At 40.7% G+C, this 27,256-nt stretch overlaps 3 protein-coding genes across 5 annotated transcripts in view; 2 read left to right on the forward strand and 1 right to left on the reverse strand.

The window, feature by feature from the left end:
• Positions 1 to 13: 13 nt before the first annotated feature.
• On the reverse strand, positions 14 to 4,739 carry pqbp1 (polyglutamine binding protein 1). 2 transcript variants are annotated; one of them, XM_034695825.1, is made up of 7 exons: positions 4,609 to 4,739; positions 1,839 to 1,906; positions 1,624 to 1,735; positions 1,387 to 1,487; positions 950 to 1,165; positions 798 to 855; positions 14 to 447 (listed from the first exon to the last, which is right to left on the reverse strand). In XM_034695825.1, exons 2-7 carry the CDS (start codon positions 1,903 to 1,905, stop codon positions 297 to 299), a joined length of 705 nt encoding a protein of 234 aa, XP_034551716.1. In that variant the 5' UTR covers position 1,906; positions 4,609 to 4,739; the 3' UTR covers positions 14 to 296. The 2 variants fall into 2 exon arrangements, with proteins under 2 accessions (XP_034551716.1, XP_034551715.1); XM_034695824.1 differs by having other exon boundaries at positions 950 to 1,168.
• LOC117821502 (mitochondrial import inner membrane translocase subunit Tim17-B-like) lies at positions 4,255 to 10,019 on the forward strand. 2 transcript variants are annotated; one of them, XM_034695826.1, is made up of 6 exons: positions 4,255 to 4,753; positions 6,678 to 6,777; positions 6,873 to 6,936; positions 7,149 to 7,277; positions 7,355 to 7,465; positions 8,624 to 10,019. In XM_034695826.1, exons 1-6 carry the CDS (start codon positions 4,728 to 4,730, stop codon positions 8,719 to 8,721), a joined length of 528 nt encoding a protein of 175 aa, XP_034551717.1. In that variant the 5' UTR covers positions 4,255 to 4,727; the 3' UTR covers positions 8,722 to 10,019. The 2 variants fall into 2 exon arrangements, with proteins under 2 accessions (XP_034551717.1, XP_034551718.1); XM_034695827.1 differs by lacking the exon at positions 4,255 to 4,753 and adding an exon at positions 4,845 to 4,937.
• A 4,620-nt stretch (positions 10,020 to 14,639) lies between these two features.
• LOC117822080 (voltage-dependent L-type calcium channel subunit alpha-1D-like) overlaps positions 14,640 to 27,256 on the forward strand; it is a 30,973-nt gene continuing 18,356 nt past the window's right edge. Inside the window, exons 1-16 of the mRNA XM_034696708.1 lie at positions 14,640 to 14,895; positions 15,838 to 16,045; positions 16,137 to 16,242; positions 18,849 to 18,988; positions 19,081 to 19,226; positions 19,897 to 20,049; positions 20,139 to 20,335; positions 20,438 to 20,541; positions 20,625 to 20,767; positions 20,860 to 20,928; positions 21,010 to 21,076; positions 21,175 to 21,201; positions 25,997 to 26,157; positions 26,253 to 26,478; positions 26,576 to 26,783; positions 26,891 to 27,011. Coding sequence (XP_034552599.1) covers positions 14,877 to 14,895; positions 15,838 to 16,045; positions 16,137 to 16,242; positions 18,849 to 18,988; positions 19,081 to 19,226; positions 19,897 to 20,049; positions 20,139 to 20,335; positions 20,438 to 20,541; positions 20,625 to 20,767; positions 20,860 to 20,928; positions 21,010 to 21,076; positions 21,175 to 21,201; positions 25,997 to 26,157; positions 26,253 to 26,478; positions 26,576 to 26,783; positions 26,891 to 27,011 — 2,095 coding nt within the window. The 5' untranslated portion in view covers positions 14,640 to 14,876. The remainder of the gene's footprint in view (positions 14,896 to 15,837; positions 16,046 to 16,136; positions 16,243 to 18,848; positions 18,989 to 19,080; positions 19,227 to 19,896; positions 20,050 to 20,138; positions 20,336 to 20,437; positions 20,542 to 20,624; positions 20,768 to 20,859; positions 20,929 to 21,009; positions 21,077 to 21,174; positions 21,202 to 25,996; positions 26,158 to 26,252; positions 26,479 to 26,575; positions 26,784 to 26,890; positions 27,012 to 27,256) is intronic.

Here is a 27,256-nt window from a genome sequence, read left to right on the forward strand (position 1 = left end):
AAAGTTGAGCCACTTTTACAGAAATCTTTGAATTTATTAGCAAATTAAGTCTGTTAACGGTCATCCTAACAACACAAACGTCAATCTTAATGTCATATAAAAACATATTTACACCTGTTCTTCATGTCTGAGCAGAGGATGAGCACACAGGTTTTATAAAACACTCAGACACAAGTTCTGTAAAATACAAATAGAATGAAAAGAGGTGTCATTCTGTAACTGACAAATCAAGAAGTAAGCAAAGGACAAAAACTGTACAGCACACTTTCTCTGCGGTTGTTTCCGGAGAACCCCGCTCACTCCTTGGGGATTTGGTTTGCTGCGTTCGCCCGAAGCACAGCGCCTGGACTCGGGTACGGCCGCTGCTGGAAGAGAGGCCCGGCTGCGGTGGTGTCTGCGCCCGTCTTTGCTTCATTACGCTTGGGAAGGCCGCTTGACCATGTGCCCCTGAAAAGATGAGAAGATGAATAAGTTGTGTTAATAAATGTTTGGATTTTGGATATGAGAAGGACATTTGTGCAATTTTACACCAGTACCACTGTTAATCTGTCAAAAATAGTTGTATAAAAATGTCTGCAGGCAGTCCAGGATATAAGGACTAAATGGTGTAGCTGTATACTAGGCAGGGAAGCTCAAATTGAAAGATGCATGAAGTTGCATCATGGGAGTTGTAGGAAAATACAAGAGTTTTCTGTGCTTGACTTCTGATGGTTGGACTGAACCGACTGGTTCTGTGTTCAAGGTCTCTCTCACATCTCCAAACATTATAGAAGCTTAATATCACATGAATACTTTACCTTGGAGCATCAGAATAAGCACTTGGATCCATGGGGTCCATCTCGTCATCTTTTCTACCTAAAAGAAAATCAATATGTATCATCCTTTCATGAAAAAAGCACCACTGATGTGTTAACTGTTGTGTATTATCTGATAAAAATGTCAACATTACCTCTTTTGTTTTTACCGTACGGTGCAGCGTCCTCTCTCCTCGGCCTCCTTCTGTCTCTGTCCCTCCCTTCATCCCTCTCTCGGTCTCGTTCCCGATCCCTATCGCGCTCCCTTTCCCGTTCTCTTTCCCGATCCCTCTCTCGCTCCCGCTCTCGTTCACGTTCTCGCTCTCTTTCTATCTTCTCAAACGGCCTGTCATTCCTTTCATCACCTCCCTCTGCTGAAAATAATTAATCCATGAAGAGAAAGTGACAGGATTTAACAAAAAATGATTACATAATTCAATTATCAACCAAACTAAGATCACACCTGGAATGATCTGTGAGTTAACAACCACAAGTTTATGATAGCAGATTACTACGGTGATGATAGGATAGCATTAATCACATACTTGTTATCAAAAAGTACAAACTGAAGAAGGCATTAGTAAAACCATACCTCTAATTTTCTTGGCAGCTTTTGTAACCACTGATGTTGGGTCATTCGGGGAAAGCCAGGCCACCAGATCTGTCTCCACATTCCAGTAATAAGGAAGACCGCTGTGGGTAGATGATAAAACAGAAGAAAAATGAGTTGAAATTGCAGAAATAACAAGATCAGGTTATAATCAAACTGACTAATGGAGTTCATATATGAACAGTAGGAGCACAGTGAAGAAATGGTGTATATACGTACCAGGCAGGATCAAAGACTTTGTACCAGTTCGGCGGTAGACTTTCCACTCTGGTGGCTTCATAATCTACATTGTTGTCATCGTAATCTTCTGCAATAATCTCCTCATCTACCTCTGGATGGATTGGAGGAAGAAAGTCATTACATGAAAAATAAATCAAACATACAGAGGGATGCTCTTAAAGCCCAGGATTTTCTTGTAAAATGTTTCCAGCTACCTTGGTCTGAAGGTTTAACAATCCCTCTCTTGGCCAGGCGGGCCAGCAGGGCGGCGGGCAGCGGCATCCTGTAACAGAGAGGGAGAGAGAGAGAGAGAGAGAGAGAGAGAGGATTAATTCATGATGCAACCAGGACTGAAAAACTACAACCACTGCTTTGAACAGCTGGGAGCATGAGTGCACGGATAATATCCCCTGTCCAAATACATGTGACATACCAAACGATCCAAAGATAATAATAGCTCTCGATATTTGATTAGATGCTGTTAATTTGTTCTTATTTTCAGGATGTAGGATTTAGATTTGATTTGTTATTGTACAGTGAATGTGATGGGGGAAAATGGCAGTTGGATATAGTGACTGCCATTTTTGAAGTGATTTAATTTTTAACATAAAAATGGTCATAAACAGGGCCTAACATACTTTTTAGTTTTAAACAGGTGGTGGCAGTGCGCCAGATGGCCCAGTAGCTTAAGTGTGCCCCATGCACAGAGGCTATGATCCTCATCTCAGCGGTCACTTGTTGTGACTCCCAGCCATGACCCCTTGCTGCATGTCTGCCCCACTCTCTACTACCACATCATTCCTGTCTCCTTCCAACTGTCCTATCAATACAGGCCAAAAAACACAACTTTAAAAAAGGGGATGTTATCTTTCACCCCTGAATTCTTCTTGTGGGGGAGATTTGTATACATTAGGAGGTATTTAACACAAACACTTGTGCTGAGAGGAGTTGAAACTGAAATGAACATTCATGCTTCTATAGGACCTACAAATCAGGACTTCAGGTGCAACCATACAGTCAGATGACACATCACAACACATCAAGAGGACAGGTGTAAAGACACAGCCACACAACACTTACAAGTGGCAGATATAACAACCCAGACAGATAAGGTGGAAAAAGATTGTTTGTGTGCAATCCCTGCAATACAGCACCAAAATGTGCATCACACCATTTGCACAACGAGTTTCAGCTTCTTCACTCAGGATGACAGGTTTTAGTCCCTAGGTGCAGAACAAAGCGGTACAAAAAAAAGCTTTGTTCCTGCTGTTATTACTGAGCAGAACAAGCAATAGCATTTCCTTTCACATATAACCCTAACCCTTGTAACTCTGTAATGACCTAATATCTCACTGGCTGCAGAACAAGTTTACCTATTGGTACAAAAAAAGTAACCTGAACCTAAACCTGAAAATATAGTACCTAATGAATAAAATGCATGATTGAAACCCTAAAGCAATATATTGGGTCCATACCGGTCCTTACCTACAACCTCTTCTTAAAAATTAACATATATTTTAGACACGTCTTAATCTTTTTTAGTTATTATTTTGTTCAGCAATCATAATATCACAATTTTTGACATTTTACCTGCTTAATGTTCTGAATGTTTGCTGTATGCACGTGACAGAGACAAATTAGTTACAATATTAATATTTCTTTTTTTTTAAATCTAATTTTGATCGCATTTTTCCTGCAGACATTAGTGAAAACTTTATGTGTATATATCCATAAATTACAGCTGATGTTTTTTGAAATCCCAGTATCTTTTTTGTAACTTAGACAGCTTAAATACTATAAAACTTAAACATGTCAGCATTAAGATAACTATTTAGTTCTGCAGTATCCTTCCGTTGCAAGAAAGAAAGCTCTTAAAAAAAAAAAAAAAGGATTATTTGTATGGTGGCCCTGAAGGACAATACAAATTTACCAAAGATGAACACTTTTACAAAGTTGGAGACAAATTTACATTTTAAAAACATTTTTAAATTTTATAAAACTAAATGACATCAGTAAAACACTTTTACCAAGGCCAAAACAAATATACATTTAAGAAAACTAATTTAACAAAGATGAAACACTTTTACCGTTTCTGAAACAAATTAACATTTCATCTTTACGGAAAGGGAATGTACCAAATACCGGAAGTGATCCGGAAGTGATCGAGTGAGAGGTCTTTAGTTTGTTTTGATGGAGAGAAACCAAACGGAGATGAACATGGCTTACATATTAAGACATCCTCTGGTATCAGAGAGAGGTGTCAGACCTCAGCTGACAAAGCATCATGTCTTCTTAAAACCTTTATCATGTGTCAGAATTCAGATGAAACGGGCTCAGACCACATCAGGCTAAACGGAGTCAGACTCAATGGTAAAAGTGTTTCATCTTTTGTAAACTTGTTTCCTTAAATGTAAATTTGTTTTGGCCTTGGTAAAAGTGTTTTGCTCATGTAATTTTGTTTAATAAAATGTAAAAATGTTTCCCAAAATGTAAATTTGTCTCCAACTTTGTAAAAGTGTTTCATCTTTTGTAAATGTGTTTTGTCCTTCAGGGCCACCATAGCTTTGGATTGAGGTGTATTTGACGAGGACAGAAACACAACCCACTGCAGAAACATGTTACCCCCATAGACTGTATAAGGTTACCCCAAACATTTCAAGTACTTCCGTCAGGTCATTCAGTGTCCCTTCTTGTACCTTAAGGCTTCAGAGGACACATTAGCTGTTGCTGAAAAGCTATTTCACTGTGATCAGGTTTGGGGAAACTTCGTATTCATTTAAAAGGGACTCATTATGCCTTTCGAAATCCTCTGCTGTTTATTTCCAGAAAACAATTGCACCGCCTGCCCGGTTATTCTGATGCAGCAACTGAGTGATTAAAGCAACACAGAGACACATGTGCGCTACTATAACACCACATTACAACACCGAACCCTTAAAGACATCACTTCAACTTCAGAAATCAATTAAATCAGTTCAAATGTACCTGAATTTGAAGAGAAATCACCCCTCTGGTCGTCGAGCAGAGTGGACGATGCGACTATCCAATGCAGCACACGGGGCGCAGGATGATGACGTCACGTTGAGCGCTCGACGACAACAAACATGGAGGAGTATGCCCGTGAACCCTGGTGAGATTAGTTTGACTTATTTGACTTCACCCTTCATATTATATGTATGCATCACCGGTTTTACCTTCTTAAGGACATATTCAGAGTGTGGTATGAGTGGACAGTTTGCCCGCCGGACAAGCTAGGTCACCGGGCAGGCAGGGAGAGCTGTAAGCTGTGGTCAGTATCATAGACTGTATAAAAGGTCAGTGTGCAGCATCAATAATACCTGCTCTCACCTTCAGTCAAGACCTGTGGTCAAGACCCTATGGTTAAGACGTGCATGAATATGTCTGTGTTTCTAGTACACAGAAGTCATCCTTAGTTATTATTACTAACATTTGTACTATGGTTTGTGCAACCATACAGATTAAACAACATATTCTATCTTGTCCTTAAAGCTGCTGTGAGGAACTTTTGATTTGTATCAATTTTGGTGCCCCATTGTGGACAAAATGATACCTCTTATCTCTTGTTCTGTACATGCAAAAGCAGTGTTTTCAACAAAAACCTCACCCTGCTGTCTTTTAACAGCCAGATGTATCACTCAATGTGATTATTTGCCATGAAAACAGCCGTAAAAGGATGTTTCTAAAGCTAAAAGTCAATCATGTGGTCTGACACCTACCCCCTCTGAGGGGTTTAAGGCATTAAAAATGACAACAGAAAAGGTATCAGTGTTGTTGTTTATGGTTTTGTTTGCTTTTGAAGGTCATAAAGAGGCATCAGTGTTGGTTTCAGTCTGTTTCTCAGCTGGTGAAAAACTCCTCACAGTGCCTTTAAATATATTATGTTTATCTACAATATGTCATGGTACTAGGGTTGCCAACATTCTCACTACTAAATAAGGGACAGGTGCACGGTGCCATGGTGGTGTGAGCATGATGTGTGAATTCAGCGTGTATTCATATTCTGATTCAACTGGAAATGCAGAAAGTGTGTATATCCCCTTTAATCCTTACTGTATCATTATGTAACCTCATATGAATAAACCTCAAAGAAACCACAATTTGGCTCTTTACATCAAAAAACAGGCAAAAGAAAAAATAAATGCAAAAGAGGAGTATGACTCAACAAATGTACTTTTTCCATGGATACTTTTTGCTGCTCTTGACTGACTCAAGCAGTCTTTTGTCCCTTTGCACAGCCAGAGAGAAGTCCTTGCATGACAAGTCACAGTTTACAGATATTTGAAGTTCATTTTTGATCAGCTCTGTGCTGCATCTGTTTCTTGTGTCTGACCATTTAATGGCCATCAGAGAGAAAATCCTCTCCACACTTTTTTGCAGGACTTGGCGCATTTGAGAGGGCCTGTGATTGGATGACAGGCAGTGTGATTGGCACATGCCACTGCCGTTTTATCTGATCTAGGATCTGTAGAGTGCAGTCTGCTGTATTTACTAGAGTTAATAGTCAATATACGGGACAATTGAGGTCCCGTATGAAACAAACCACTTTAGCCCAATATACAGAATGTCCCTGAAACTGTCTGATCACATGGCCTATACGTGTGTAGCAACAGCAACACAAATAATCTCATCCTACTTTATTTAAACAATCAAATGCATCACTCAAGCTCTGCTGTAAAATATTTCAAAAGGGCTTTTTTCCACTGCATGTAGTTTATCACTTCATCTGACACCTACCCAGCAGCAAGAGCTTAAAGCATTAAAATACTTCTATAGAAAGAATCAAATTTAATGCTGATGGTGTTGTTTGCTTTGATAGTTCATAAAAATATCTGCATTCATTTCAGTCTGTTCCATAAGCAGCTGAAAACCCCCCACAGGAGCTTTAGTCGCCTTGAGGATTAATATACTATACCCTGTTTAAACATATTTTTAAGCTGTGAACTTGCTGCAATCAGTTGTGTAGAAGTTGCATCACAAAGGATAAGTGTCTCATATTTGATCCTGTCTTTTCCCGAACTGTCTTCTGAATGCAGTCCCTGGAGGATTGTGGATGACTGTGGAGGAGCATTCACCATGGGTACAATTGGAGGAGGGGTGTTCCAGGCCATCAAGGGCTTTCGTAACGCCCCTGCAGTGAGTTCATCATGTAATTACAGTAATGACTTTTTTAGACTTGTGTTAGTTTTGTTTTTGTAAAAGCAGATTTCAACACTGCTGTCATGTTTCAGGGTGTGGGACACAGACTGAGAGGAAGTGCAAACGCAGTGAGAATACGAGCTCCACAGATTGGAGGTGAGGAGGAGCCGTAACCTTTACTTTAGCTCTTTGAATCTTGATATCATTAAGGCACATCATATGTCAAATTTTCAGAATATCTTTGATGATTTACTTGCATCGGTTTTGATATATGGGGGTAATTGTTTCCCAGTTATTTCACAGAATTGATCATAACAATGTAACTCAGTCTGCAACACAAACCCGGCTTGTGTTCTTTGGTCTTTCAGGTAGCTTTGCTGTATGGGGCGGACTCTTTTCCACAATCGACTGTGGTTTAGTCCGCCTGAGAGGAAAAGAGGATCCTTGGAACTCGATAACGAGCGGTGCACTGACTGGTGCCATCCTAGCTGCACGAAGTATGAAGAGCATGTGCTGTACCTTACCACATCAAACATAATAACTGTGATTCAGTGAAGTGTATTTTTCCCTCCAGGTGGGCCGTTAACTATGGTGGGCTCTGCAATGATGGGAGGAATTTTACTCGCCCTCATTGAGGGATTCGGGATCCTTCTCACTAGATACACAGCGCAGCAGTTTCAGAACCGTAAGTCAAGCTGAAAATGTTCTTTTCTGCAGCTCTTCACCTTTACAGAGGACCACAGACATTTATCACCTTTGCAACTCCTCCGTGTGTTTCAGTATGTTCCTTCTCACAGTTTTAGTTTTTTCATCTGTAACTGCACTGATTCCATTCTCACCTCTGTCAAGGTGCCATTTTCATAAGAAAACAAAAGCTGTAGAAAAACAACCGCACACTACCTGCTTAACACCAAACAGCAGACAAAGCTGGCAACCAGCCAGCCAAACAGCCTAATGAGCATAGTGAAACAGTTTACTGCTTAAGAGCCAGATATTTCCCTCTGGACTTCTTGGTGAAGATCACTGCAGAGCAAAGAGGGGAGGTGAGACACGACACATGCACCAGGAGGGAAATGTGACTTCTCTGCTGGGCAGGAACTTTGTATCTCCAACACCACTATTTTCCAGGAAGTAAAATGAACACATTCTTCACATACCTAAACAGTGCATAAGTTTTAACCATACGCTTTAAAAAAACAAAACAGATTGGTTATATTTTAGAAAGCCGACTGACAGACATAAAGTAAGATCCTTTGTATTGATTAATGGAAAAAAACAAAATGATGAAATATGGAGATATGAGGTTTCTGCCCGACAGCGACGATAAGTTGGTGCTCATGAAAATATATTTTATCCTTGCTGGGTGTTGATGTGGAATCAGTGAATATTTGATCATTACCAAATTCATCACACTAAATTACAGATGATTAAATGTTGGTGGTGCGTTCAGTTCAACACCCAAGGGCTCAAACATTCACCGGTTTTATTGTAAAAACTGATCATGAGCAGAAAGTTAGGCATGAAGGTTTCTCCAGCAGGGATGTAAAGGTTTGTACTGACAAAATATGAATGATGAGTCTAAAACACATGTATCTACAAAAGATGTTGGTGTAACATGTTTGTAAAAGTTCAGCACAAATGCTCGATACCAGTACTCTGAAAGTTATGATCTTTAGGAAAGACTGAAAATATAACACAGCCATTGAAACAGCTTGAGAATTAATATGTTTGAATACGTGAGTGAGGCTCATAGAGGGAAAGTGAGCAATAAGAAGGTGAACTGATCTGTCTCTGCTGCCACATAAAGTTAAATGTTTGATTTCTTCCTTCTCTCTTTCTCCAGCTGTTCCTTTTGCAGACGATCCCAGTCATCTCCCTCCAAAGGATGGGGGTCAGCAGCAGCAGCAGCAGCAGCAGGGGGGCAAGGGGCAGTTTCAGTAGAGAGCAGCAGGGACTAAGATCAGTGGTGGACACAGAGAGAAGGAGGACATCGGACACTACAGCAGGTATCAGGGTGAACTGAAGGTGAAGACACTGGTCCCTCCAGCTGTGTCTAGTATTTGCACAATGTGATTAAACCTCAGGGGGAAATATGAGTTCATGTCTTTAAGTAGAAAGGGATCCCTCTGATAGATTTTACTTTTGCACCACTGGGATCTCATGCACTATTCTTTTAATTTGTCTCCTTATCCTAAGAACCAGAAAAATCTGCACAAGTAAGTTTTATTTTCACATTCGACCAAAGAGAGAGTTTAGATTCAGTCTGATTCAGCACAGACCAATAAAAATGACCCATCTTATAAGCAGCTGTTCAAGACATATCTGCAAACAACTAAAGATGACTGCAGCTGATGTGCAGCTTTAAACTAACCACACTGGAGTTTATGGAAAACCAGTGATTACAACGCTACATCGCACATCTAACTGATCTTATTATTGGAATGTCTGGAGGCATTTTGGTCGGGCATTTTTGATAACTCCCTGTAGAAATGACTATAAAAAAACGAGGTTACTCTGTCAGAACTGAAAGGTTATGACAGGCTCAACCTTTGAGGTGTGAAATGTAAACATTTTTGATTGTTAAAATAATCTATATAATGAAGAAATAGTTTGAGATATAGAGGAATATTTTTATGTACTTGCTAGATAGACGACATCCTAATGTGTTTTTTAAAGATGCTGCTTCAGTCAGCAGCTCTCTGACTCAGCACAGAGACTGGGATAAGGGGAAAGAGTAAGCCTAGTTTTGACCAAAGACAACAAGTCTCATGTTGTTTAATTTGTGAAAACAAACAACACTTGTAGTTGGAGTTTGAGCTAGACCCTTTTGGCCAGCCATAGTTACTGACTTTAGTTGTTATTGCAGAGAGGTGGTGTCTAACTTATCCTGAAAGTAGAGAGCAGGTATTTAACATGTGTTTTCAAATTGTCACAATTTATTTAAATATGTATTTATTGAAGCCTCTAAAGTGTTTTACATCTATGCAAAGACCGAGTAGTGATGTTTTTTTCCTGAAATTATTATGTCAAGAATTTTATTGAAATGAATGTTTAGACTCTATCTGTTACAGGGGCAGCAATAACAGCGAATGTTAAACTGAAAGCCCCCAAAAAACCTTAATCTCCCCTTAGAATGAAGTTGAGTACTTATTTTAACACATATTTGGTAAAGTTCTGAGTAAACAATTACTATGGTTGGGAAAAAAACCAAATCAAAGCAAATATAGATGACTCTAGACCAGGCATGTCCAAAGTACGGCCCGGGGGCCAATCACGGCCCACAGTCCATTTATTTATGGCCCCAAGCTTCCATCTTAAAATGTGTTATTTATAGCACAGAAATTAATCACATTCTGAATCATCACATTTGCAGTTTCTTTCAAGTTCTCAAACAAAACTAAAGTCAATCCAGAAACGTCTCAAAAAGCTTCATATGGACTACCTTTATAAAGCCAAAGCTCTGGGAATTCTGCAAGAAGGCAATAAAGAAGGAACACAAGAACTCTTAAAGTTGACAGGTTTTCAAATTAATGTTTTTATCATGATGTGAAAATGTTCTTTATGAACACTAAGAGTTCAGAAGACACAAAAGAGGACACAAGACATGATCAAAATTATAAAATTGTACAGAAAAAGTCAAATTTGGTGCATACAAATTGTTCAAAAATAATCATTTTGTTATAAAATGTTGTCTGCTGGTCAGAAAAGTCTTAAATACAACATGAAAAAGAAGTGTGATGAAATCCAGACAGTGAATCCACCATAGGAAAATAATGATACAATATTTTTCCCACATTGCCCGACCCAAATGAAAAACATTTTCCTCCAGAATAATATAAAGTTTGCTAATTTTTACATGGCTTGTGGAGAACTGAGGACTACCTAGTTTAGATTGAGTGAGAACATTTTTTAAATAATTGTTATTAAATAGATATTTCATATATAACTTTTATGATTCCTAAGTCTCAGTAGGAGCCACTGGCCCTGAGGTATTCTGACAACATCAAATGTGGCCCTCTTTGAAAAAAGTTTGGACACCACTGCTCTAGACTATAAAAGCCAAAGTGAAAAAAACATTGTGACTTTCAGAAGAGAGTTAACACTTTAAAAAACAGGAAACCTGAAGAAAAGAAGCAGACACCTGAAAACTAGTTAAAGTTCAGAGTCTTAAGCAGAACTATCAGTGTGTGACAACCAACCATTGTTTTTGTTTTCACTTAAAATTTTGCTGTGGAGAGCAGAAGTCTTAAAATATGCTTTAAAGTCTTAGATCATGTCATTTTTAAAATGATGTGTCAGCTGTGACAATCAGTGTAAAAAACACTGCGATGTACTTAAATGTGTCTGAGCTCAACAGAGCCTCACTTTGTTGATTGTGTGTTTCAGTCTCGCTTCACATGGGAGCTTTTGACATTTCCACTCTTTCCACTTTTTTAGAATAATATTGTGAAGGAATTGTGACTTCCTTTGGATTATCAAAAAACACAGATGAGACGTGGCTTTAATCCCACAGTTTAGTTTACATTTTTAAATGCACTCATTTTACTTTGATTGGTTTTTCTCTCAAACACTTTTCAAACTCGTCTCTCAGCTGTCTTTAAATTATAGTATCTGCTCACAGCGGAGAAATGTTGCAATACAATGCTGACTTTTTGCTTTTAAATTGTGTGTGGAAAGAATGTTTAAATTATTCAATGTCTTAATGTATTTATGTTGCAAAAGTCTATAAAACAATAAATTATCAAATGTTATTTAAGTCTTGGAATTGTGTGTGAGTGTTTTTTTCATATTTGACCCAACTTATCGAAAGTCTAATAAATGTAAGATAGATGTAAGATAAATAAGATAAGATAGAAGACAGTGACATTATCTGTCATCATCTTTTCCCTTCACTACATGGTGTTTACTTTGTGACTCTGCACTATGTCTCTGTCTTCCAGGGTCATTGATTATGATCTAAACCCACAAACTATTGTAACCATCTCACATCTGAATCGCACTGTTTTTCATACTGTGTATGTTTTTAGTAAACTAGTGCAATTTTATCTGTGCAATAACCTACCTTACTATCTATTCATAAGATAGAGGTTTACATAGTATGTATATATCTGTAATATTTGCTATAGCATTACTATTATTATTAGGGATGCACCGATCCGATCCTGGTATCGGATATCGGCTAGATCGGACTCAAAAAACTAGATCGGATGTCAGTGACAAAGGGCCGATATGTAGTGCCAATCCATATGGCAGATCTATTCATCTCAGTTCTATGCTTTTCTGTGTTTACAACAGCCATTTGCGTCTCCTACGTCATCAGCGTATGCTTCTTTTGCTAACAACAAAATATAATGGGAGCACAAAGGAAGAGGTTTCGGTAAGTTGTAGCCTACTGCAAAGAAGCAAGAAAACTTCTATTCAAAGTGTGGAAAAACAGACAGGTTATTATTGGATTTAATTGTTCCGCATCCTTAAAATTGAAGGATTCCAGCCTCTGGTTTAGCACTTGGAACCCAGGTACAGTTCACCATCAAGTCAGAAAAGCCTGAAGTTGCCAAAACATGATTCTATCCTCACATCAAGGAATAAGATAAGATAAGATAAGATATTACTTTATTGATCCCCCGGGGGGGAAATTCAGTTGTTACAGCAACCCAGACACAAGTACAATCAAGAAAGAAGTTTCAATAAGTACATAATAAGTACAAAATAAGTACAAAATAAAAATGAAACAAAATAACATAAAATAAAATAAAAATAAAAATAAGTAAAATAAATTAGACAAATAAAGCTAGAGTACAATTTAGATATATACAATGTTACAAATGGAATTTAAATTAAATAGAAGTAATTACAGGCAGTATTAAAAATGTTTCAGTAGTGACAGGTTGACATGGTGTGATTATGGTTGGTAATGACAAATTAAGCAATAAAGAGAAGAATATTTGTATGTAATATGACCATGGGTTGTACTTAGAATAGTAATGTAATTTAACAAAATGTAATATAGCAAGATAATTATATAATACAGTATATTATACATTATAATGCCAGCTGCAGTCAAGAGAGAGTTCAGGATGGGATGATGGAGTGTGACAGACAGAGCAGGGATGTTATGGATCTGTTCATGGGGGGGTGGGGGCGGTGTCAGTGGTCAGCATGGTGCAGTCTGTGGCCTCCATTACTGTTCAACAGTCTGATGGCGGTGGGCACAAAGGAGCGCCTGAAGCGCTCAGTCTTGCACCGTGGTGGAATGATGCGCTGACTGAACGAGCTCCCCATCAGCCACAGCTCATCATGGAGAGGGTGAGAGGGGTTGTCCAGGATGGCTCGCAGTTTGTCCATCAACCTCTTCTCAGCCACTGACTCCAGACTGTCCAGTTCTAGGCCAACCACAGAGCGGGCCTTCTTTACCAGCTTGTTGAGCTTGCTGGCCTCACCCGTCTTGATACTTCCACCCCAGCACGCCACAGCAAAGAAGAGAGCACTGGCCACCACAGACTGATAGAAGGTCTTCAGAAGCCTGCTGCATACACTGAAGGACCTGAGTCTCCTCAGGAAGAACAGTCTGCTCTGTCCCTTCCTGTAGATGGCATCAGTGTTGGTGGACCAGTCCAGTTTATTGTTTATTTGGACCCCAAGGTACTTGGGGAATAGAGATTGTTAATACCAGGATCGGATCAGCTAGTATCAGTATAAGCCCAGGTATCAATATCGGTATCGGGATCTAAAAAGTAGGATCGGTGCATCCCTAATTATTATTACTATTAGGCAATTCTTAACTTGCTTCCCTCGTATTTATGCGATTTTATTCATTTAAAAAATACTGGAAGCTACAGTCTCTGCTCTGTGACCCAGTCACTAAACTTGCTTTTGCTTTCAGTCCCCAGAGTGAGTCTTGAAATGGGTAAAAAGAGTTTTAGATATGCTGCTCCTGCAGCCTGGAACCTGTTGCAGGAGAGCCTGGGTTTGAGTGAGCTTGTTTCTTTAAATGTTTTTAAAAGCAGACTGAAGGCTCTTGAGGAAGATGCTTCAGTTTGTAGATGCTTTGACTGATGACTTTTATTCCGAAACCCATGATATGTTGTAATGTTGTAATGTTTTAGAATGATGTGTTGTTTGTCTGTAACTTCTCTGGAATGTGCTGCTGCTGATCTTGGCCAGGACACACTTGAAAAAGAGATTTTTAATCTGTATATGATTTTCTCCTGGTTAAAATAAAATAAAATAAAATAAAATTTATTATTATTATTATTATTATTATTATTATTATTATTATTATTATTATTATTATATTTTGAACTATGTAAGTACAGTTGTTGTAGTCCCCTGTCCCGTGTTGTAAGCTGCTGGATCAAAATCATTTCTCCCAATGGAGGATCAATACAGTATATCTTATTTTATCTAACCTTATGTAAGAACACTGTATCTCTTCTCAGCTTAAGCTCAGTCTCTTTAATGACGATGGAAGCGCGCCCCCTGCTGTCTGTCTGACTGTCTGTACTGCGTGCCCCGGCTGCTTCTGTCCAGGGTCCTGAAACTGGCTCCTCCAGAAGTGATCAATCCCAAATTTTCTATCTTGAAAACACTCTTCAGTATTCATATTTTCTATGTCATTATAACTTTTTTTGCATCGACCCCTTCCCAGAGCAACAGGTTTCTCTCGAGTCCACCTCCACCTTCCCCCTGAAAGATTTCCACAGTCATCCTTTTAAACGGCTCAGCTGCTTTAATCCTGACGGCTGACCACCGCGGATATGCATGCGGACGCGTTTGTTTCCATAAAATGTGCTCGCAAAGTTAAAAGTAATTCCAGTTTTCATTGACGCGCCTAAGAAAGTCGCAGGGAACGGCTTTAATTGGATTTCTCGTCTTCAGGCGGTGAGCAGGATGGCCCGCAGCCTCTCAGCTGCACCGACGGGCTGCATGTGGATGTAAAATGACAGGCTGCAGATGGTCCTGTTTTATTTGAGCCTGAGAAATTGCCCTCTTTTTTGGGGGCCCAAATCAAATCTGTGATCCATTGCGCATCGCAGATCCCCTGAGGAGTTGATGGTGGGTTTTCTGAAGTGATTTCGTGGTGTGAAACTGCGGATATGGATGCAGCAAAGAAAGGTAGGCCACTGCTCAAATTTACACTCCTTAAATTAAAGTTTACACAGAGAAGATGGAACAAATAAGAAAGTTATATCCTCAAAGTTTTGCATAACAGAGAGGGTCGAGCTAGTTGCACTGTATAACTTAATATTGACTGACAGAAGTGGAACAGTGCAGGTGATGTAGGTTAAAGATTGATCATTGTCTTACAACACTTATCACATATTTTACTTTTGTAATAATATGTATAAGTCAAGCTGACATGCTTGATTTAGTTCTTACTGATTCTATAGCATTTTGGCTCATGTTGGAATCAAACTGTCTCCTCAGGTGTATTTTTCCAACAATCATTTGCACAACTAGCATTGATTTAAGCATTTCCACTATATGTTATCTTATTCCAGCTCTCCTTTGCCCATCATTTTTAGCTCTTTTGTACATTTTTCATGGCTGAGATAGTAGATGTACCTGCAGGCTTATCCTCCGTGCAGGGCCTTGTTAACAGGTGTTCATGGGCCTACAAGGGGATAGTGTCGGGCTAAGTGCCACTGCTGCTCCCATTAAAGAAGTAGGTCACATCTGGTCTTATAACTTGAAGGCTCCAGGACAGAATACCTGTGTGCTGCTACTTCAGCCATGGGTCAAATCTTCCCTTTGGTGTTTCACATGGTAGGGCGTGGGCTCATATTTGGCATGAAATTATGGCATGTTGCTGAACATTGTATGCCAACCATAACTGTGCACAAGGCTTTTATTCAGTGAAAGTGGAGGCGTCTACCATCACAGCCCACCATGTTTTCTATTCTACGTCCATCACCCCTGATGTATGAATCATATTTTTGCTGAAATAAAGCAAATCATACAAAAATCTTTCATGTTTTATATCCTTTTGTAAAATTGCTGAAGTCTAAGAATGCGTAAAGACTCAGATTAATAAAACTACTGTGTGTTTTTTGACAGATGCCCCACCTGCGGGCGAAGCAGGGAAATCAGACACCCTGGGGTCGACCGGCTCGGCCAGAAAGAGGGGAGGGGGGGCCAAGAAGGCGATGCAAGCCAACAAGTCCGCCCTCAGAGCCCCCCGAGCCCTCTGCTGCCTCACCCTCAGCAACCCCATCCGCATGGCAGCACTGGCCCTGGTCGAGTGGAAATATCCTTTTGTGACTGAGTCAGGCCGCATGGTGGTTGGTGAATGCAAACACTCCTCCTACATTTGATGTAAATGTATCACGTTCATGAGCCTTAACTGCAGCCCTCAGGCCTTTTGATATCTTCATCCTTCTTGCCATTTTTGCCAACTGTGTGGCCATGGGCGTCACCAAGCCGTACCCTGATGACGACTCCAACGCCACAAACCACAAACTGGTGAGTTTCAGGTCAAGAGATAAACAGTGGCTTTTATATACAGGTCTCTGTAGTTTATTTTCAAAAGTTAGGAACATGTTTGACACAATGTGGTTTTACAAAAGATAACTTGAGGTGGTGGGATACTTTATTAAATAATACATTTTGTTTATATAGAGCTTTTCAAAAAAACTCAAAGACACTTCACAAATAACACAAATTAAAAGACAGTGGCTATAAAAACATTAACAGTTAAAAGCAGTTCTGAAGAGGTGAGTTTTGAGCTGGGATATGAAAGTTTGTAGGTCAGTGGAGTTGAGTATGTGTTTGGGGAGGGAGTTCCAGAGGGCAGGGGCGGCAATGGAGTAAGCCCTGTCACCCCAGGTTCGGTGCTTGGTCCTACAGGGACCTGATTTAGTCCTCAAATGTTTTTTACGGTATGTCCAAGTACAGGGATGTAGCAAAATACAAAGATGAGAAATCTCTAACAGAAAATTTGAATGAGTCGTTCACAAAAATACAGTCAGATAATAATAAACCAAAACAAAAATAACAGCTTAAACCTGCATGATGTTACGTAAAGGTAAGAAACAGCCTCAAAAATGAAAGCACTTCTGGGATTCTGGTCCCAGTAAAACACCTTTTATTCACTCCTTTATTTTTATTACTGATGCATTAGTATACACAGACATACCTACACTGATACAAACCCAAACAGACACCTCGACCTATCAGTAACTGGACAGATGAAGAGGAAAGTGTTTGAAGACAGACCTTTAAGAGGCAAACCTGCAGAAAACCACATGAAGTGTGAACTTCAAACAGACGTTAAAGCTTTGATCATACAGAGGATTCCACATCTGATAACTGCAGTAGTCCTCAGTGTTCAGGAACTGGAGTTCTAATAAGTTTAGGGTCAGCAGCATGAAGCCTTTAGAAGTTAATGAAGCTGAGGGGTTGTTTCTCGCAGGGCTGGACGTCGGTATCAGCTGATAATTGAGCTGTTGAAAGACATCGGCCCATCTGAAAATAATGTGCAATGTACTGATGTCAGTGGTTGATGTTTATCAGTTGTGTCACATCAATTTAATGCTGGCAAGGTGGTTCATCTGACTGCTGATGACGAGAAGAAGTTTTTATCAGGCAGAGGAAGTCACCTTTTGGGCAAACTCTGATTTGTTTTCATGCTCAAACATGAAAGAAAATGTCGTCAGTGTAAGAGTATCTGAGAAAGATCAGTGACACAGTTTGTAAGAGCTGTTGTTAGCAGTGACAATTTAAGAGGAGGGACTACAAGCAACAATTTAACTATATTAAATCACTTAGATCGTATTAAAACAAGAATTACAATGTAGCAAACATTAGTATTGGAATCAGATATTGGCTGAAGTGTTATTTTAAACATCAGTTTCTGTATCAGCCTTAATTTTCCCATTCGTGCATCTCTACTTTTTTGTATTTCTAAATATATAATCAGACCTAATTGTTGTGCTTTGTTTTCTTAGCCTCCTATTTCCAGGGCTTGACTCTCTCAATTAAAAGAGCCCTCGTTTGCCTCTCATGACCTCTAAGTCAGACGAGGACACTGAGAGAAGCCTGCATAATACTTGAGCTGTGAAAGAAAAGTCTCAGTGTGTCACGGTGTGGACAGAGAGTCAGTCGATATGTTGCTGAAGGTAGCAGCAGATCATGAGAATCTAAGGGCATTGTGTTGGATGGTAATGGTATTATAGGGGGAAAAGTTGTGGTATGACCTTACTTAAGTGACCCTGTGAGGGATCATGGCTGATTTAAACACCAACCATCTGCCTTGTCTCTCTCTCTTCCTGTACCTCTTCTGTTCTACCAGTCTGATCGTTTTTTTGTTATGAACTACAAATTTCACCGTAATCAAACTAAAGAAAAGTCTGTTTTCTTCTGAAATATGACTCCAAATATGACACATCCGTACACTTTGACAAAAAGTCACATTCCTGCTAACGTCTGTGCAGAAATCTTTAACTCGTCCACAGTTCTGAGACATTTGAAACTGCTTTACGTAATTGAAGTAAAAAGCACAGCATGGAGACACACCACCACTTGCGGCAGGATGTTAGAAGATCCTTTTATTGGATTGTACAAATGAGGTAAGCTGACAGTTTAACAAACACCTCCCTGCAGTCACCTCAGGTATTTTTAGTTAACCACATGAATTTTGGGAATGTTTTTGGTAAGTGTAGGAGATTTTTGCGAGTCCCATAATGTCTTCTTACATTAAACCACATTATTGCTGGATTAGGGTGTCAGCCTGAGGTAAAAGCCCAGTGACAGTGGTGCCAGTGATTAGAGGCATTAAGCTGAAGGGCATGGAGAAGGGATTCAACGACAGGCTTAAGCATGTGTTAGGCAGTGGGTTAAGAGGTTAGAAAGCCAATGCAATCAGTCTTTAATGACAACACACGTCATTCAAAGAGAAAAGCATGAAAACATCACAAAAAAGAGAGAGTTTTTTAGCTGTGTGTTGAAGGGAGAAAATCAGCTGTTTCTGTATTTGTTTTTTTTTGGACACACTTCTTGAAGTATGCACAAAAAAAGGTCAGTCCAATTTTGCCAAACATCCGCACAATACTTTTTTCTTTTGTTCCCAGGAACAAGTTGAGTACGTCTTCCTCGTCATCTTCACCATCGAGACCTTCACTAAAATCCTCGCCTACGGCTTAGTCATGCACCCCAGCGCCTACATCCGCAGCGGATGGAACTTGCTTGATTTCGTTATCGTCATAGTCGGGTATTTTTGTGCTTCACATTTGCATTTAAAATATTCTGTCTCGAACAACAGTGTCAAGTATTTTGAGTGTGTATGTATGTGTGTGTGTGCAGGTTGTTCAGTGTGATAGCAGAGGCCATGACGGACCATAAACCCGGAGAGGCTCATCATGCTGCAGGAAAACCTGGAGGTCTGGATGTCAAAGCCCTCAGAGCGTTCAGGGTGTTACGTCCGCTTCGACTTGTATCTGGAGTGCCGAGTGCGTTTATCATTTTATCTTACTTTGTCTGATATTTGCATGAATGCTGGTGCAGTTCTATTTATACCGCAGCAAATAATGACAAGACAGCACAAAAAGAGCAGGTTCACACTGTAATCTTAGTCATATAATTGAAAAAGACCCAAAGTAAACCCTCCTAAGACCAAGCATTTGGTAACATTCAAGCATGCTTTGCACATTAGAGCGGTTGCTTGCTTCTTTGAACACATATTGTAACACAAATCAACACCCCTCTCTGCATTTAAAACATAAATAATGGTCACACTGGTGTATAGAAAGCAGCTCAATTTTGAAATGGCAAAAGGAGGTTAAACGTGCGACTTATACCAGATTTTTATGGTATTAGCCTGTTGTAGCACAGCCCTATTAGCTGATTTTTAGAACAAGCTCCACCTCTCAAAACAGCCAATCATACTTTAGGACTTTGGGGCAGCACTAAAGGGGGCTAATCAGATTTTAAAAAAGGGCCTGTGCCACCCCTGGACACCCCTCTGCATCTGTCCCTGTGTAGACACCCAACAACAACAACAACAACAACATCAACTAACACAGACTCACAGCTGCAGTGCCAGTAATGATAGTAAGAGTGTGTTACATCAGCAATAACAGCGATAATATAAGTACTAAATTATTAAAATGTGTGTTTCAGGTTTACAAATTGTGTTGAACTCCATCATGAAAGCCATGGTCCCCCTGCTCCACATCGGTATGTTGGTCATGTTTGTCATCATCATCTACGCCATCATCGGTTTGGAGCTTTTTATCGGCAGGATGCACAAGACATGCTACTCCATGAGCACAGGTATCCACTCTTTCTTTATTCTAATATGTCTTGTGCATTAAGTTTTCATATTTCTTGCATGGCTAAATTGAAGTGGTCTCTCTGCTCAGGTCTGATGGTGGAGGACGATCCGTCACCGTGTGCGTTTGCTGGGAGCGGGCGCTTCTGTGACTCGAATGGGACAGAGTGCAGGGGCAAGTGGGAGGGGCCTAACGGCGGGATCACAAACTTTGACAACATCTTCTTTGCTATGCTCACGGTCTTCCAGTGCATCACTATGGAGGGCTGGACAGATGTCCTCTACTGGGTAAACAGACACACTCCTGGATCCATCAGTTTGTCCACACTCACGTCATCTGTCCTCTCTGATGTGATCCTCTTGTTTTTGTCTCTCGGTATCTTCTCACAGATGAATGACGCCATTGGCTTCGAGATTCCATGGGTTTACTTTGTTTCTCTGGTCATCTTCGGATCCTTCTTCATCATCAATCTTGTATTGGGAGTGTTGAGCGGGTGGGTGGCTGCTACATTGCTCTTCACAACTTTCTCTGCATGCACATCTTTTGTATGTTTCTGATGTTTGTTTTTGTGCTCAGAGAGTTCTCCAAGGAAAGAGAGAAAGCTGTGGCTCGTGGCGAGCTGCAGAAGGCACAGGAGAGCAAACAGATGGAGGAGGACATGATTGGCTACATGGACTGGCTCATAGAGGCAGAGGATGTAGATGAAGAAGGAAACAAACGTTAGTTAAACACATGGACACAGACACTAAAGCCAAATCATCAACATTTAGAGTGTTATTATTCATACTTTGCCTCTGTTTGAAACTTAAAGGTGCTGCTATAGCTAAGAAGAAAATGATGAAGAAGTTTGGCTGGTACAAGCACAATGAAGATGGAGGAGGTATGTCAGCTCTTACTTTCTGTACATGTCTTTGTGTTCACCTGATTCTCTCTGACAGTGTGTGTTTGTCTTTGTGTATAGCGGAGTCAGATTCAGACGATGATATAGCATACCTGGATGACGACAACGGCTGCTGTGCTTCTCTCATGTAAGAAAACAAAGAAATGATAATGTTTTTCCTAATTCACCACTGACATGCAGGCGTTGATGTCATTAATTCATGAGTTTCTCTTTTTGTTTCCTCAGGGCAAAGATGATGGCGAACAGCTTCTGGTGAGTAAGCTTTCAGGCAGATTCTTCATTATTCACTGCTTTTATAATAACATTCATTCAAGAGATTGTTACACATTGTATATCAATCAATTAATCATCAATAATCAAGCTTGATGACACCCTGGATGGAATCCTTGAAATCTGACCCCAAAATCTCAAGCTACGATTGGCGATTTACTTTGTCAGAGGCTGGGCTTATGTCATATAGTCACCTATTCAGGCTCTGTTGCAACAGGCAGCTGTCAGCATGTTTCCTTGCGTTACTTCTGTAAACTGTGACTTTGAACATGCATCTTTATTTAGACTCCTTGGGGGTGGCTGTGACTCAGTGGTAGAGTGGTAGTGGTTGGTTGTCTCTCAATCAGTAAGCTGAGAGTTTGATCCCAAGTCCCGCCGTCCACATGCAGAAGTGTCCTTGGGCAAGACACTGAACCCTAAGCTGCCCTTGATGGCTGTGCAGACTGTGTGTGAATGGGATTAGTTCATATTGATGGGTGCTTTGAATAGCAGCCTCTGCCATCAGTGTGTGCATGTGGTGTGAATGGGTGAATGTACATGTGGTGTTAACCCTCCTGTTATGTTCGTTTCTTAGGGACAGCAATAATGTTCGTTGGTCAACTTGACCCGGGGCATGTTTAATTATCCAGAAGTGTCAGAACTCGAAAAAAATCCCAATAAACATTTTTTAATCTCATTATTAACTCCACCACTAACCATTTAAATCAATATTTAGTGCAATGGTGTCCTTTAGCTCTCACAGATCATGATTCAATGAGAATAACTCACTCGTTTTTTATGAAAATTCATGTTAAAGCTTATTTAATGTGCATTTGAAAGACCTAAATATAAATACAATAGTTTTACATGACATGGATTTTTTTTTTTTATGAAGTGATGTTGATAAATTAACAGAAGACACCTCTTCTGACACATGCTGCCCAGATTTTGATGCTGTAGCTGGCTTGGAAGGTAATATATTGCCTAAAATGGAAGGAACCTCTGAATGCCTCTAGCCTTTCATCCACTGTGACATTAGGGCCTGGGTTATAGAGTAGTGGAAGTTGCTCTACCCACTTGTCCCTCACTGTTCTAATGGCAGACAGCTTGTCTCTATTCGATCTCAGCTCCTGCAGTCACATGCCTATGTGTCCTTGGGCAAGACACTGAACCCCAAACTGCTCCCTCAGTTGTTCAGCGGTGTATGAATGTCTTGAATAAGATTAGCTAATACTGATGGTCCTACTATAGCAGCCTCTGCCATCATTGGGTGAGCGAGTAATGTAAAAGAGCTTTGAGTGGTCAAAAGACTGAAAAAGAGATATATGAGTACAAGTCAATTTATCATTTACTATTTATCATGACCTGCTCAAAAGCTGACTTGATGTCTGATACATGAGTCACTGCTGTCCTAGTGGCTCTGTCTTTATAATGTTTTCTGTAGACAGTTTTGCCTGACGTATATTTGGGGATGAAGATCGCTGTATTTCCCCATTTTGATGTGAATGTCTGCTTGGAGGAATATGAATATCTGTTTCCTCATTTGGTTCATAATCAGAATCATCAGACTCAGAATTGACCAAAAGATGGTCTTCATCTTCAGACACACCCTCCTCTCTTTCACTGTCATGATCAAAGAAGAGTGCCAGGGTTATCGCCTGTTTACTTCTGCTGCTCATTATGTAAAGCTCTGACAGAGAGTGTATCATGTGTAGATGCAGAGTATAATGTTGGTAGGACTCCCTTGCAGAGAATCTGTATGTTTTTCCCCTCCCTTGCTGTAGTGATGGGAAGTTGGGCTCTTTTCAGAGAGCCGGCTCTTTTGACTCAGCTCCTGAAGAAGAGCGGGCTCTTTCGACTCCCGAACGTCTCTTAATTTAGGATCTTTTGTAGCCGTATGTTTTACCGTAACTTTGCAAAAACTATTGATTGGGGTTATGAGGGTTAGGGTTAGGGGTTATGAGGGTTAGGGTTATGATTAGGGTTAGGGTTAGGATTAGGGTTAGGGTTAGGGTTAGGGTTAGGGTTAGGGTTATGACTGGGGTTAGTGTTAGGATTAGGGTTAGGGTTAGGGTTATGATTAGGGTTAGGGTTATGATTAGGGTTAGGGTTAGGGTTATGACTGGGGTTAGTGTTAGGGTTAGGGTTAGGGTTAGGGTTAGGGTTATGATTAGGGTTAGGGTTATGATTAGGGTTAGGGTTAGGGTTATGATTGGGGTTAGGGTTAGGGTTAGGGTTATGATTAGGGTTAGGGTTATGATTGGGGTTAGGGTTAGGGTTAGGATTAGGGTTAAGGTTAGGGTTAGGGTTAGGAATAGGGTTAGGGTTAGGGTTAGGGTTGGGATTAGGTTTAGGGTTAGGGTTGGGATTAGGGTTAGGGTTAGGATTAGGGTTAGGGTTAGGATTAGGGTTAGGGTTAGGGTTAGGGTTATGATTAGGGTTAGGGTTGGGATTAGGGTTAGGGTTAGGGTTAGGGTTAGGGTTATGATTAGGATTAGGATTAGGGTTAGGGTTAGGGTTAGGGTTAGGATTAGGGTTAGGGTTAGGATTAGGGTTAGGGTTAGGGTTAGGGTTAGGGTTAGGGTTATGATTAGGGTTAGGGTTAGGGTTATGATTAGGGTTAGGGTTAGGAATAGGGTTAGGGTTAGGGTTAGGGTTAGGGTTACGATTAGGGTTAGGATTAGGGTTAGGGTTAGGGTTAGGGTTAGGATTAGGGTTAGGGTTAGGGTTAGGGTTAGGGTTAGGATTAGGGTTAGGGTTAGGGTTAGGGTTAGGGTTGGGGTTGGGGTTAGTGTTAGGATTAGGGTTAGGGTTAGGGTTAGGGTTAGGGTTAGGATTAGGGTTAGGGTTAGGGTTAGGATTAGGGTTAGGGTTAGGATTAGGGTTAGGGTTAGGGTTAGGGTTGGGGTTAGTGTTAGGATTAGGGTTAGGGTTAGGATTAGGATTAGGGTTAGGGTTAGGGTTAGGGTTAGGGTTATGATTAGGGTTAGGGTTAGGATTAGGATTAGGGTTAGGGTTAGGGTTAGGGTTTGGGTTGGGATTAGGGTTAGGGTTAGGATTAGGGTTAGGGTTAGGGTTAGGATTAGGGTTAGGATTAGGGTTAGGGTTAGGGTTAGGGTTAGGGTTGGGGTTAGGGTTAGGGTTAGGGTTAGGGTTGGGGTTAGGATTAGGGTTGGGATTAGGGTTAGGGTTAGGATTAGGTTTAGGGTTAGGGTTAGGGTTAGGGTTAGGATTAGGGTTAGGGTTAGGATTAGGGTTAGGGTTAGGGTTAGGGTTAGGATTAGGGTTAGGGTTAGGGTTAGGATTAGAACCAGAACTAAACTTAAGCAAACAGAACCAGAACCAAACTCATGCAAACAGAACCAGAACCAAACTCAAGCAAACAGAACCAGAACCAAACCAGAACCAAACTCAAGCAAACTGGACCAGAACCAAACAGAACCAGAACCAAGCAAACAGGACCAGAACCAGAACCAAACTCAAGCAAACAGAACCAGAACCAAACTCAAGCAAACAGAACCAGAACCGAACCAGAACCAAACTCAAGCAAACCGGACCAGAACCAAACAGAACCAGAACCAAGCAAACAGGACCAGAACCAGAACCAAACTCAAGCAAACAAAACCAGAACCGAACCAGAACCGAACTAGAACCGAACCAGAACCGAACCAGAACCGAACCAGAACCGAACCAGAACCGAACCGAACCAGAACCAAACTTATGCAAACAGAACCAGAACCAAACTCAAGCAAACAGAACCAGAACCAAACTCAAGCAAACAGAACCAGAACCAGAACCAAACTCAAGCTAACAGAACCAAACTCAAGCAAACAGAACCAGAACCAAACTCAAGGAAACAGAACCAGAACCAAACCAGAACTAACCTCAAGCAAACCGGACCAGAACCAAACAGAACCAGAACCAAGCAAACAGGACCAGAACCAGAACCAAACTCAAGCAAAAAAAAACAGAACCGAACCAGAACCGAACCAGAACTAAACTCAAGCAAACAGAACCAAAACCAGAACCAGAACCAAACAGAACCAGAACCAGAACTTAACTTAAGCAAACAGAACCAGAACCAAACTCATGCAAACAGAACCAGAACCAAACTCAAGCAAACAGAACCAGAACCAGAACCAAACAGAACCAGAACCGGACCAGAACCAAACAGAACCAGAACCAAGCAAACAGGACCAGAACCAGAACCAAACTCAAGCAAACTGAACCAGAACCAAACTAAAGCAAACAGACTCCTTTTGACTCCTTTTAGCTTCCACTTTGACTGGCGGGTCAAATTGACCCACTAACAGTATCTATGTAATATAAACATGCAGGGGGTTGCAAATATGTGAAAGGAACCATTTTTATTTTATATGTTGATTATGCTAATTAAGGCAAGTAGAAGAAGCTTCATTCCGAAAAAACACTTTTAACAATTTTGTTATGATTTTTGAATTTGGAAAGGGTCAATCTGACCCTGAACATAACAGGAGGGTTAAAATGCTCTGATTGGTGGGGGGTTTGCTTCTTCCTTGCTCCTTCCAAAATAGCTGCCCGGTGCTCTGCTGAAGTATTACTATGAGATTATAATGTATAAATGAATACATCAGCCCATTGGCTCCATTGTCATGTTGGACTCCAGAATCAGTAACTCCAATGGGATCAGTCTGACTTTGTTACAAATAATCACCACAATTTTTAGCCCCTCGGTCCTGGCAGTCAACAATAAAACTGTTTCTTTTTTGCGTTGGTGCATCCCCACTTAAAACACAGATCTTATTCTCCATCTTTTTAGTGACCAATTGTGTCAGCTGAATCACACAATGAGGAAGAACTGCCGCGTGGCCGTCAAGACCACCAACTTCTACTGGTTGGTGCTTCTCCTCGTGTTTCTCAACACAGTGGCCAGCGCCTCTGAGCATTACGGACAGCCGAAATGGCTCACAGAGATGCAAGGTAAGAATTGAGCCTGTCTTTCATTTTGATCTGTGCTGAAATCCTGATCTCCAACAACTTCACTTATGTCTTCTTCTCTGTTTGTTTTTCATCAGAGCGAGCCAACAAGATCCTGCTGCTGCTCTTCACTTTGGAGATGTTGATGAAAATGTACGCTTTTGGCCTGCAGATTTATTTCATGGCTTTGTTCAACCGCTTTGATTGCTTTGTCGTGTGTGGCGGCATCCTGGAGACACTTCTTGTGGAGATGGAATTCATCCCGCCCATCGGCATCTCTGTGCTGCGCTGCATCCGACTGCTCAGGATATTCAAGATGACACGGTAGTTGTTGATTAAAGTCTCCTCTTAGAGAAGTTTTTCTTCCATCTCCTCTTTATTTTCCTGTTATCCATGCTCTCTTTGGTGTTTGTTCTTCCAGGCACTGGGCTGCTCTGTCTGATTTGGTCAACTCTCTGCTCAACTCCATGAAAGCTATCTGCTCCCTTCTGCTGCTGCTCTTCCTCTTCCTCATCATCTTCGCCTTGCTTGGCATGCAGCTGTTTGGTGGCAAATTCAACTTTGATGAAACTCAGATGAAGAGAAGCACATTTGACTCCTTCCCTCAGGCTCTGCTCACGTGTTTCCAGGTGATTATCATCTTCTAAATATCTCACAAAGCTCTTGGCTTTCTTCTATTTAATGTGTTGTTAACCGGCGGTCTCTTGCGTTGTCTGTCCTCTTTGTTGCTTTGCAGATTCTCACTGGAGAGGACTGGAACGCTGTGATGTATGATGGCATTATGGCTTATGGAGGTCCGATCTTCCCAAACATGGTGGTCTGCATCTATTTTGTCATCCTCTTCGTCTGTGGTAACTGTATCCTTTTTCTGAGTGTGTGCACTCACTGTCATTCTTAATGTAGTCTGTACTTTGCTTCAAGTCGAAGGATCTCTTGGTACAGGTGTTGGCAGGAATAGAAAGTGTTGTGAATAAGTATATTTTCACTTGAGTGCAATTACCTCAAACTGAAAACAGTTGTCTTCTTAACTGCAATATAAGCTCTGAATATCAACAGAGTGATACCCAAACCATACACTGACTCAAGGTCACTGACTCAAGGT

This window comes from Notolabrus celidotus, chromosome 11 (assembly GCF_009762535.1).
Source record: "Notolabrus celidotus isolate fNotCel1 chromosome 11, fNotCel1.pri, whole genome shotgun sequence".
NCBI classification, from domain to species: Eukaryota; Metazoa; Chordata; class Actinopteri; order Labriformes; family Labridae; genus Notolabrus; species Notolabrus celidotus.

What these genes read in the sequence shown, in the direction of transcription:
- pqbp1 (XM_034695824.1), bottom strand. Translation starts at nt 1,905, where the DNA reads ATGCCGCTGCCCGCCGCCCTGCTGGCCCGCCTGGCCAAGAGAGGGATT. An exon ending in GTACGGTAAAAACAAAAGAG is followed by an intron (nt 856 to 949) that starts GTAATGTTGACA and finishes ATTTTCTTTTAG; the next exon opens with GTAGAAAAGATGACGAGATG. An exon ending in GCTTATTCTGATGCTCCAAG is followed by an intron (nt 448 to 797) that starts GTAAAGTATTCA and finishes TCATCTTTTCAG; the next exon opens with GGGCACATGGTCAAGCGGCC.
- LOC117821502 (XM_034695826.1), top strand. Translation starts at nt 4,728, where the DNA reads ATGGAGGAGTATGCCCGTGAACCCTG. An exon ending in GCTTTCGTAACGCCCCTGCA is followed by an intron (nt 6,778 to 6,872) that starts GTGAGTTCATCA and finishes GTCATGTTTCAG; the next exon opens with GGTGTGGGACACAGACTGAG. An exon ending in AGCGCAGCAGTTTCAGAACC is followed by an intron (nt 7,466 to 8,623) that starts GTAAGTCAAGCT and finishes CTCTTTCTCCAG; the next exon opens with CTGTTCCTTTTGCAGACGAT.